Source organism: Oncorhynchus kisutch, linkage group LG2 (genome assembly GCF_002021735.2).
Source record: "Oncorhynchus kisutch isolate 150728-3 linkage group LG2, Okis_V2, whole genome shotgun sequence".
Classification (NCBI taxonomy): Eukaryota; Metazoa; Chordata; class Actinopteri; order Salmoniformes; family Salmonidae; genus Oncorhynchus; species Oncorhynchus kisutch.
Window position 1 is genome coordinate 31,627,244 of NC_034175.2, and position 12,855 is coordinate 31,640,098.

Sequence of the window (12,855 nt, forward strand, 5' to 3'; positions counted from 1 at the left end):
ACTTCCCGAAAGGACAACCATCTCTGCAGCACTCCGCCAATCAGGTCTGTATGGTAGAGTGCCCAGGTGGAAGCCACTCCTTGTTAAAAGGCACTTGACAGCCCACTTGGAGTTTTCCAAAAGGAACCTAAAGAAAACAAGATTCTCTGGTCTGATGAAAACAAGATGGAACTCTATGGCCTGAATACCAAGTGTCATGTCTGGAGGAAACCTGGAACCATCCCTACGGTGAAGCATGGTGTTGGCAACATCATGCTGCAGGAATGTTTTTCAGTGGCAGGGACTGGGAGACTAGTCAGGATGAAGGAAAAGATGAAAACCATCTCCAGAGCACGCAGGACCTCAGACTGGAGCAAAGGTTCACCATCCAATAGGACAACGACCCTAAGCACACAGCCAAGACAACGCATCAGTGCCGCTTGCCATGCGGTAGCAGAGAGAACAGTCTATGACTTGGGTGACTGGAGTCGGACAATTCCTGGATTGCAGGGAGCTAGGCCCAATAGATGTACTGGGCCACACACACTACCCTCCAGGCGGTGATGCAGCCAGTCAAGATGCTCTCAATGGTGCAGATGTATAAATCTTCTTGAGGATCAGAGGGCCCAAGCCAAATCTTTTCAGCCTCCTGAAGGGAAAGAGGCGTTGTCGTGCCCTCTTCACGATTGTGTTGGTGTGTGTGGACCATGAGAATTCCTTAGTGATGTGGACACCGAGGAGCTTGAAGCTTGCAACCTACTCTACTGCAGCCCCATCGATGTGGATGGGGCGTGCTCGGCCCTCCATTTCCTGTAGTCCTCGATCAGCTCCTTTGTCTTGCTGACGTTGATGGAGAGGTTGTTGTCGTCGGTGATCAGGCCTACCACCATATTAATGATGGTGTTGGAGTTGTGTGCAGCCACGTAGTCATTGGTGAACAGGGAGTACAGGACGTGACTAAGCACGCACCCCTGAGGAGCTCCCGTGTTGAGAGTCAGCGTGGCGGATGTGTTGTTGCAACCCTCACAACCTGGGGGCAGCCCATCAGAAAATCCAGGATCTAGTTGCAAAGGGAGATGTTTAATCCCCGGGTTCTTAGTTTAGTGATGACCTTGGAGGGCACTCTGGTGTTGAACGCTAAGCTGTAGTCAATTAACAGAATTCTCACATAGGTGTTCCTTTTGTCCTGATGGGAAAGGGCAGTGTGGAGCGCAATAGAGATTGTGTCATCTGTGGATCTGTTGGGCCGGTATGCGAATTGGAGTGAGTCCAGGGTGTTCTATCAAGCTGATGATGGCCCTAATGCTGTGTATCAGTTGGTCCCTCAGGTCACATAGGAGTGGACTGTCCCAATCAGAAGACTAATAGTGTAATTAGGCTATCCCCATTAGGGACCGACACCTTTTGGCCCTTCCCTGACACTAGCGATGGTAAATGACAGCAGATCTTGCTAACGAACCCCACCGATCTTGGTGGCAAGGCATCATAGCAAGCAGAGCACATTCTCAACCAGACAGTCTTAGTTCAGAGGTGGTTATAAGTCATTTTATGTATTTTTTTAAATATATGTGCAAAGAGTCCGAGTAGTCAAGTTGGGTTGGATTTGATTTAGGCTATAGACAGGCAGTTAGAGTAGGCATTAAATGGTATTTATCAGAGACAGGAGGGATCTGTTATGCACGTTCAGTAGGCTACCTGGATAGAGGTGTGTGGGGTCACATCATATGAGCTAAGTGGTGATCAGTGACCTCCTTACTGTCCTCCAGAATACTTGCACCCTTGCCTTGAGCAATATGACTAACTGCACGGTAATTATTTAAGAAGTAAGGCAATGTAAGATTTGTGGCATGGGATTCATTAATCGAGCTTAGCTGAATTCAGGCACATAGCCATATGTGCCTGCAAATTGGTCCTGGTACAAGTGGGTCCCCGAAGAAGTCATAACATTCCGTCATTTCCCTACATTCTCTCAAACATTAAAATATACACGCAACCTCCTCCTTTATCGTTCTCACTGAGCGCATCATTATCGTTGTCAAAACTTGCGCGCTGGACGTGAACTCTCGGTGAAGGGGCTTCGGCAGGCGCGGCCCGGGGGAGCAGGCGAATGGAGGTGTTGGAGCGTGCTGCTGGCTGTCCGTGGCAGGGTTAACTCACCTTCTTACCCGGGAGGGCCCCTTAGGAACCCTCATTACGCCGGCATGTGGAGCATTGAGCTGTGCGGGAGGATGGTGGCGTCTCCTTTCGCTCAAACCTGGACAATGGCAACCAGTGACAGCTAGGAAACGAAACACGATGGAAATAATAATAATAATGATAAGGATAATATGAGCATGTTCTCGGATGAGACGACCGGATGTCAGTTATGCTTACTTGGTGTGATGAGAGGGGCAATTGTCAACAAAAAAGTTAAGATATATAAACTCCAAAACAGCCATTATTTCCTGATATTTTCAACATGAATAAATTATGATTAGCCGATAAGATCTACAGTTACATACAGTAAAAAAAAGAATACTTTTAACCATTTTAACTAGATCACAAAACAAAATTGAATAGGCCTACCATAAATATAGGCCGACCACTGGCAGCTCTCATTTTACCTTGACGAAATTCCTCCACGGATGAAATAATACAAGTTTATGAAAGTAGCCTAGTTTTGGACTTAGGCCTAAATATTTCAAGTCCCCAAAATAGTAGTTTAAGTAAGCCTATATGAAACACATTCGCCCATATCACCCTAAAGGTCTAATAAAACCAATATCCCGAGTATCAATGATTCGGTTTGTGTTGGTAGACTACATCATTTTACGACGCACAGAACTCATGAAGTTTGATCCAAACTTCGCTGCTGCATACTGTGCTGGCGACTCAGAGGGCAAGTGGAGCTTCATTAAGTGCATCCCCATATACTTTAGTTCCCCTCGGAGAACGCTCCATAGAGAGCGCATTAGTGTCATACCTGTCATTTTTGAATACCATACACACAATATAGCCAAGAGATGTTTTAAAAATTTCACTGCGCTGTTGGTTATCACATTATAGGCTAAACTCGTTCTTCACACATTCTCTCCGAATTTTGTTTTTAGGCCTACCCATATTAAATTACCAATCATTGTCACCACTGACAATGGCTTACTTGCAACGAAATATTAATAAGTTACTTCCCGAGCGACATGGGCCAATATAAAGTCATTTCACAGCTATTTAGATGTAACATTTCAAATATTGCAATATGTCAATAATGTTGCAATAAATTGTTTTTGTCATTATTAAATGGCTAATAAATGCCCCATTTTAGCCCCCACAAATGTCATCCTCTCACATTAACACTACATTTGACGTTCCACAACAGTAACACTTTCTCATACAGACAACTGTAGGCTACTGTAGCAAGTTTTCATGTAAAGAGTAGCCTATCACCGTTCTAATGAATTGAAATACATTAGAAATACAGGGGATAAATTGTTCATTCTGTCCCATCGGTTATCTATCACAAGTAGAGCTGCATCATCAGTTACCTAGGCTGTCATAACAACATGTTACACATGAACGGAAACGAACAATAATAAGTACAAGTGTTGTACTGACACAGAACAATTGAATTTGCAAACAACAAAAAAAACGGACAATTGAGCAGTTCTACTTGCAGGCATAGGTTGATATTGCGAATCAAAATTAGCAATGAAAGGTAACCTTAATGTTAATTTAAAGTGTTGTATTAAACGGTTGTATTAAACGAAAACATGACATCAAAAAATAAAAACATCTCAAAAGCTTAACTAGTGTATGGACAATGTGGCAATTCTTTAAAACTTTTGAAGTAGAGGCTCTATAGACCATAGTATCTCTTGAGATAAGTGTCCTTGACGCCCTCTTTCACATAAAGCAAGTACGCTTGTCAAGAATGTAAGAAAATGAATAAAATATGAAGTGCCAGTGCTGGGTTATCGTGTTTAATTGGATTACCATACATAATGACATATACTTATCGAACCCTGAAGTAGGTCCTAAGACTAGACAAACAAAGACACGCGCGATGATATATTTTTAAAATCGATAATAAATGTAATGACTCATGGACAATACAACAAACATCTTCTTTTCGGGAAATGTGTTCCGCTACGAATAACGCGTTAATAAACTTGTAGCAAATGTTCTATGCATTGTGTGAGAATAGCTTTTTATCTTTCCGTTTCTGACATGCAGAAAAAAAATATTCCATCTAACCAACAAGCTACTTGAATTATGGAGGCAAAACTACAGTAAACAGTTTGTGTAATCTTTGATTTGAAATGAAGAAAATTAGTATATACATAAGAAATGTGTCCTGAAACAGCTGATTTGCCCACCTTAATATATATATTTTTGAAATCATTCTGACAATAATTATTTGTTATCAGAAAAGGTTATCACTTTTGCTAAGTAGAGTCCCTGTTTCCCTTTCTGTAAGGGTGTGGAGCTTTCGCATCTCATAACTTAAAGGACAATTCCACCCTTTTGGTATTTAAATAAAGGTTCAATAAAATACATTTGTTTCATTAGCCAATTGTTTTGCATGTCAGCAAGATATAGAACTTTCAAAATGCAGAAATACAGCCAGTATGATGCATAATACCAGTTGTATGTCTGAATTTTGAAAGTTATTTATCTTGAAAACGTGATTGCTGACATGCAAAACATTTTGGGAATATATCAACAATTGATTAATGAAACAAATACCAAAAGATAGTTTTGGGGTGGAGTTTTCCGCTAAGGCCTATAGCTGACGGTCATCGTGTATTATAAATAGCCGAACTTGCAAACTTGAAATACATGAATGGTCATAATACCCATGGATCCAGTAGAATTAAGCGGAACTTTTTTTAAAATTTCCCTATAGACTTATTGTCCATGGGACAATGCGAGGCTTGTCACAAGTCAGTCAGCATCACACTGCAGTTGGACGTCCCCCTAAAATAAACGGTTTAGTCAACATTCAAGAGTTGGACAAGCATGAAAACCACGATAGCAGGGTTCACGAAATTAGGGATGAAATTAAGCCTTCACTCAAGAGTTCCCTAAAAACACCCCGTCTGTCTGTCGCCCAAATAGTGATGAGTGCTAACAAACACGACAGCGAGTGGAAATGAGCTAGAACAGGCAACATAAGTCGAACTGGGAACCCGGGGACGGAGGGAGAGTTGGAATGTGATTGTTGGCTGAGCATCTCGCTGTCTGTGTTCACGCAGTTGCGGTAATAACAAGGTGTGCAGGTGCCCATGTGCGCGCCAGGCCTTCACCTGTTCCTACGGAGTGCACTGTTTTGCTAATAGCTGATACACATTACAGACGGAATATGCGGAAAGTTAGGCCTACATGTATAACTCAACTTTAATTTGACCTCCTTTCAAACAGCCCCTTATTTACCACTTATTATTCATAAATGTCAGGGAGTAACAGGCAAATTGGGAGGGGAGGGGGGTTAAACCATGAGGCCATTTTGCAGTACAAATGATGGAGGTGTTAAACAATGAAAGTGTTAATATATTTACCTGCAAAAAAATGCTTAAAACCATTCACACAGACCTGATACCTGCATTTTGGTTACAGGGTCTGAGAAAATTTCAGGAATCATGACTAAAGGTAGCTTTTATTTTTTTTACCACTAGCCCTTTCAGATATGGGAAGAAGCTGGTCTAAAAATGCAGGTGTGGTACATGAATGGGATGTAGGTCTGTGTATGAAAGGGATATTAGAAAGTCAGTGATATTGTCAATAATGTCATTCACATGTAAAACCAGCACGTGACCAATGAAACACCATGAACAATCCATTATCATGTCGTCAGTATCCGTTCATTCATTTGTGAAGACCAATACCATTAGACATCTTAAATATACATTGCATTCATGTTCAAATTAAGGAACCTGACATATAGGCTCATTTAATTTTGAAATAGCTACATAAAATGCATAGAACATTTATATATTTAACCAGAAACCGAAACAGTGACAGGTGAAGTTGGAAATCAAGTTTTGAAGGTCCCTTGGGATAGGCCTATGTCAGGAAGCAGCGTCACTAAACAAACAACACTTCCCACCTCCAAAGTTATTGAGCATTCTATGAAAGGGCCTCCAGATCTGACAAGCAATATAACCGCTGCTACACCGAGCTCCAACATATTAAAATGAAAAGTTGGAGGGACTTTGTCACACTGTAACGACTCATTACCATTGGCCCCGACACCCTGACTCAGTTTATTAGCCTCCTAGCAACTGCAGACAAAGAGGCCAGGTTTTAGTGGGATCCGCCTTGGCCGGGCTTGCCTTTGATCTGTGCCCGTTAAGGAGAGGGGAGTCAGTGCCCGAGCACCCGGGTGTTGGTCCGCAGAGAGAGGGTCCCTACCCCATTGAAGTTGAAATGTAAAATGGTTAATGTTAGGGTAGGGGTTAAGATTAGGATTTAGGATAAGGACGTCCCAAGGATCCCGGATAGCACTAACCGCAGAGAGTGGTGGACTGGTCTGTCTGTCCCAATCAGGCGAATTTCATAAATCGCTCGCAATACATTGAAGGGGGCATTAGCTTTCACCAAAACACAATGACAGAGAGACAAATAGGCTACAATTATACAATTATTAAGATAAAATCTTAGATCTGATAATTTTCTGATAAATTATTATTTGGTAGCCTATGAAATAGCCAAATCAGAAAGAGCAGTCACTTTTAGAACATTTTGTACACAATGATACCAGGTTTCAGCCGCCTCGCTCAGTCTCTCTGTCTGCCTCTACTGCACTTACTGACACATATTTATTCACAGACAATAGGCCTCTCCAAATGAAGTTAGTGACGCTAAAGCACTAGAGACTATTGTAGATTGATACCATAGGCCTTATTTAATATTGCGAATAACATTTTCAATAGAGATCTAACAATGAAAGTGTAGACCAAGTAATATTTATAAACGTGCCTGCAACAAACATAATAAACAAAACAAACACACATTTTTATAGACTATTTATGAAAGTTTGTTCATTTGGAAGATACATTATTTAATGGAAAATAGGTTATTATTTTTATAGGCTACTATTTTAAATTGAATGAGCATAGTAAATCACATTCGTTTTTTAGGCCTTTATGGGACTTAGTTCTCTTAAAATACGTTCAAAAATCAAACATCAATTTCCGTTTCCTTTATATGTTTCCACAATGGGTGGATTATTTTACATCCTAGCTTGTCTCATATGGGTCATTTCATGAAAATAATACAAATTATTTGAAAAATAAAACATTTTACCACTGACTGTCACAAATACATGCCCATCACACAAATTTTTAACCAGGAGTCTTAATGTAAAAACAATATTCAAGTAATTATTCATCAATTTAAATCTCTTGAGTAATCCAACCAAATTCAAAGTTCAGGCATAGAAGTAATATATTGGCTTAGTCCACTATAATCCAAAGCAATATTTCCAAAATACAAATAACATGAAAAAACGAAAACCTTATCATTATGTTCAAATAGGCTACTTCTAAAAGGAAATATTTTTCGAGCCATCAAAATGTTCTAACAAAAAAGACAATTATCGCTGCAAAATGATATCAAATGAGAACTTTAGTCTACTCAGTTACAGATTAAAATGAGAGAGATATAGGTGTAATAGTAGGCCAGTCTTCTCAGGAGACTTCGTATAGTATCTCAAAAGAGTTGATACTGAAAAAGGCAGGCCTACAGTAAATTATAGAAAATCTGAATACAGTCTAATTGGAGAGTTAGCGGGTTAAATCACATTACATGTAACATTGCCTCATCAACTCATCATTATGCTACAAATGCCTCAAATGTCAAACTGTGTGGTCAAAGACTCTGGTGTCTAATTATTTCAACTAGTTGTTTTATTGCATGGGAATACTCTTTTGTTGAAATTAATGTGTTGCATATTGTCATTAGCACACTATTAAAATAATGAAGTCTGTATTTGGGCAAATCTTCACCACCTGCCACCCGGGTACCATCAAGATTAATGGAAAAATATGTAAAACATTTAATTTAAATGTTCATCTGACATTGTTTTACAAGCATGTTCTCTTCTCTGTCATATGGTCTTAATTTATGAAAGCAATCTCGATCAACATAACTGGGGCTATGAAAACAGCTTCCCAGCCTAATAGATTCCCATCTCCATTTTGTTGAGTGAGGTTATAATCATGTTAATTGCAATTTACTCTCTCTGGGAATACCAGCAAAATGTATTTAAATAAATCTGTCATTGCCAGGGCTGAGAAGATTATGTCACTTCCATTAAAGGCATGTCTTGGTGAATTACACTGGATAGATAGGCAGGAGTGATGGAGATACATTTACTAAAATGTGTCAGTCAAATCAATCACACACCAAAATAACAACCAGTGGTAAGTTAAACAGTGTGAAACAAGGTAGCCCTAAAGGTATGATTGATTTGTCTGACAAACATTTCAGACAGGTCAATGGCCAAAGCACCTGACCTGAAAAAGGGTACTGTTGCATATTGTACCTGGAATCCAAACTGAATAACATTTCACTATAGTTAAAAACTTCAGTTAAACATAATGGATTCAATTTAGGATCCCAGACTATACGGTTATTGTATTGACACGGAAACATATGGCAACGTTTCAACACCAGGTGGATCTCCATACCCCCTTGACCTGCAACTCAGATCCAAATGTCTCCAACAATGCTGGGTACACATACGCACGAATGGCAGGCCTATTCTGCAGCCAAGTATAATTTGGTGTGCTATGACAATGCTGTCAATATTGTGCTAAGACAGTCCATTGAATTAATACCTGTTTTATACTTCCAGAGAAGGGGTGACATAGGTGGAGAATAGCCCCACCAGATATAGCCTTTCCTGGGCACAGACACAGGGCACAGACAGAGTAGCATGGAACTCTGGTACAGGCCACACAACTTGATAGGCTACTGTATTCAGAGAATTGATGGGTTACGCCACTAGGGGTTGAATTATGGGGGTGCATGCCTGGGGGTGCTGGGCACGTTTATGATACAGTACAAATCTGGGAACACCCAGTGCCATCGGAAATGTCAACATTGGTCTTTCCCACCGCTTCAGGGTATCCCCAAGAAACAATGCATATTTTAAAGATATCAAGAAGTTTTACCGTATGGCCAATGCTCTTCTAAAAAACAACTACTTTTTCTAACGACATAGAACCAAGTTTATGTGTCATATTACCATTCATAGTTGAGGCTCGGAAAAACATATACATAACAGTTATATTAAGCTTTCAGAACAGCCTGCCCTTTTGGGACTATATTTCTTTGTAAGAATTGGAAATTAATTAAACTATATATTTGAACACGTGCAGGTCTGCTTTTAAGACACTAGCCTTCACACTCAAGTCCCACCAAAACTACACTTGCATTATTCACACTCAGGCCTCCCAAACACACGCACACACTTCAGAGGGGGTTCCCTAAGCCACTTTGTGGAATAAGCAGAAGTCAACTCCAGACACTCCTGTCACCCAATCACAGCGACCGAATAGCAGGTGGAAAATGAGAGGTAAAAACAGCAGAACACCATGACAAAATCACAACTAAATGAGAGTGATAGGCAAAATAAGTGGGAAGGAGTGAGAAAGAGGTGTGAGATATGTGGCCAATCGCCAAGGAGACAGCTTATTGTTGGGGTTTTTGGCTGGGCACCGTGGTGGCTTCAATCTTTTTGTCTGGCTTTGGCCTGGTACAGACCTGAGAGCCCGCTCCAGACACAATAGATCATACAGCAGCAAGTCACACCCACCCACACCGTACTGCCGTTTCATTACCATGACCACCAATGGCACCATTAACCATTCAACACATTATGCCTCAGTTCCCAGTTAGTGGCTGTGTAGCAGCAGTTAGAAAAGGAACCTCACCACAAGAAGGAGAGAAGTAAAAACAGAGAAATATGGACAATTGTTCATTTTTTATTTTGCGATAAATGGTCAAAGTGTGTGTGTGTGTGAATATGTTTGTGTGTATGATACACAGAGACAGTGCATGTATTTACATGTTAGTGCCTGTTTGAATCCGTGGTTTGTATGCATCTCTGGTGCTGAGGTCAGCGAGAGCCTGATGCCCAGTTCAATCGTATTAATACGGCCCCTTCAAGAAGAACATCGGCCCTCAGTCCACACACAAAGACCTCAGCTTTACTGACAGGACTGAAGCAAAATCTCAGATTGTTGCTATAACTAAATGTGTTAAGGCTCTTTAGCAAACAGAGCTTTGATGTGGGGCTGAGTGCTGGGGCCCGAAGGAGTGTGTCTGTGTGTGTGTGTCTGTGTGTGAGTGAGTGAGTGTGTGTGCCCACAGTGCCCAGCCTGAATGGAAGAACAACAGCATCTTGTTGTGTTTGTTTAGCCTTTCACCCAGCTGGACCCTGGAGGTGGGTGAGCATCTGTCATGACCCAGGAGAGGCAGGAGGCAAAGGCACACGCACTGCCAAAAAGTGCCCGCACCCCCTAGTGTAATCCTGGACGCTCCATTACCACATGAAAAAATACTATAGTTTACTATAGTATAAACACTGTTGTATTGGGGCTGCAGGAAGCCTAGGGGCGGCAGGTAGCCTAGTGGTTAGAGCGTTTGACCTGTAACCAAAAGGTTGCAAGATCGAATCCCCGGCTGATAAGGTAAAAATATGTCATTCTGCCCCTGAACAAGGCAGTTAACCCACTGTTCCTAGGCCGTCATTGAAAATAAGAATTTGTTCTTAACTGACTTGCCTAGTTAAATAAAGGTAAAAAAAATAAAATAATACAATAATAAAAAATATATAGTAATTGCAGACTGTAATGATGTTGCGGACTGAGCTGTGGTACCTACTGTTTACTATAGTATAAATACTGTAGTATATGCTGTAGTAATTACTGTGGTGGTTTTGCGGACATTACTGTAGTATTTACTATAGTGCTTTTGTTTTATGATCTTTGACATATAAGTGGGGAACTTCTCCTTGAGGAAACCTATTAGACAAATAAGAGCACATTTTCCATAACCTGTATGTAGGTTGGACTGGGGTCTGAACAGATATTTCATAGCTTCTGCTCTTTCTTATAACGTGTAGGGAACACATTATAGTCTATACTTAGCATGTAGGTTTCTCACTTATGGGTGGCGGGAGGGGAATGGGGAGGGTATAGGCAAATTAAGTACTGTAGCATTACTGTAGTATTTTTGCTGTTGTGTTTTTGCAGACTGTAGTATACTGCAGTATTTACTATAGTATACAACATTGTATAGTACGTACTACACATGATCGAGGGATACTACAGTGTGTCAAGGGATACTACAGATCCTACAGGATACAACAGTTCACTACATCATTCTATAGTAAGTACTGTAGTATTCTATAGTAAACTGTAGAAGTTTTCATGTGGGTTACCATTGAAACAACTGGAATTCTTAAATAGTATTTTCACAACCATCGTGCCAACCCGAACTGTAATGTGCTGGCATGGATATTTTCTTCTCAAATTGCCCTTTCCAGCATGGTTCCAGCAACTATGGTACATGCGCAACCAGGCCAGCGCAGTGCAGTGCAGTTTGGCACAGTCAGTAGTATGAAAAGTGTAAAATAATATCCTGCTTTACATTAGTCTAAAACATTAACCGTAAACCTGTCATTCTTACCACAAAGACACCGTAGGATATGAATATCAAACATTTAGTGCTTTATCAGTGAACAAATTAATCAAATGCATTTCATTTATCAACAATAATCAATTTAATAAAAACAAAACAAAAAAACATCTAGAATTTAAGTGACTATACACCAGGCCTAGTAGAAAGTTTCTGAAATGTTGGTGCTTGATACCAGCTGATAAACCTGTCTGGTCGAAGTATTTGGGGTGTCCGGTGGTATACATTCACCTCTCGCTAATGCCAGGGTATACATAAAAGTGACACTTCTCACTGTCTCTCAAACTTGTCTAGTTTTTCCGTCCCCTCATTTCACTCCTCTATTCTTTCCTCCCCCCCATATCTTCTTCCAGAGCGCCTCACTTCCCCGTGACGGCAGCAGCTAGCGTTACGATGTTCTGAGCCTGCTTCACTGAGGGCATGTCGATCATACTGCCCCGGAAGTTGAAGGCACCCTGGAGACAGGGAGAAGAGGTCAGTGGAGAATACTGGTGAAGCTAGGTGCATCCCAATAATATCTCCTTTCTCCAGAAGTGTGCATTTGTTTACTTTGCTTTCAAGTATATGGAAACTCCCTCTAGTTCATGTCTACACCAATCCAATGCTTTTAATACCTGTGGGGAGTAGTGAACGAGTGCACATTCAGGAGGAAGGAGAGATTATTGGGACTCAACCAGAGAATGCTTCCTTATCTCCTCCCCTTCATCTGCACTGGTTGGAAAATACTTGACAGGTAAAAACATTTTGTGGAAGCTCATCACTAGGTTGGCTTGCACCTGGTTAGATCATTTCAGATTGGGCCAACAAAGTAGAGGAGGCAAGGAATTAAAAAAGACCCAATGTGTTAGTACTGGGGGGCAAATCCTAACTTGAGGTCTTGCACGTGTTGCTCCAAATTTCTGGAAACTTTTGGGGTAATAAAAGTTCACCACAAAGAGAAAACAGTGTCCGACTTCCATTTCAGAGGCATCAGCACCTCACCAAAAGGGTGAGTTTTTTTTTTTTTTATATATACATATATTTAGTCATTTAGCACAGGGGTTCTCAAACTTTTTGGGGCCAGGGACCCCTTCAGTGATATCAAATGAATCAACGACCCCCTTATAATCAGAACACAAATCGAGTGAGAAACAAATAGCATACAAGGATTTTCACTATTGTTGATTTATTAAACAATGAACGACTTCGGCAATG

The 12,855-nt window shown here is 40.8% G+C and overlaps 1 protein-coding gene across 2 annotated transcripts in view; it reads right to left on the bottom strand.

Moving 5' to 3' along the window:
* The window catches only part of clybl (citrate lyase beta like), a 205,087-nt gene that overhangs the window by 9,730 nt on the left and 182,502 nt on the right, over window positions 1–12,855 (bottom strand). The window contains exon 8 of one of the 2 annotated variants that reach the window (XM_031793168.1): window positions 11,679–12,116. The exons of the other annotated variant lie outside the window; for it this stretch is intronic. Coding sequence (XP_031649028.1) covers window positions 12,021–12,116 — 96 coding nt within the window. The 3' untranslated portion in view covers window positions 11,679–12,020. Of the gene's footprint in view, window positions 1–11,678; window positions 12,117–12,855 lie in introns of those variants that run through there. 2 annotated transcript variants of the gene reach the window in all.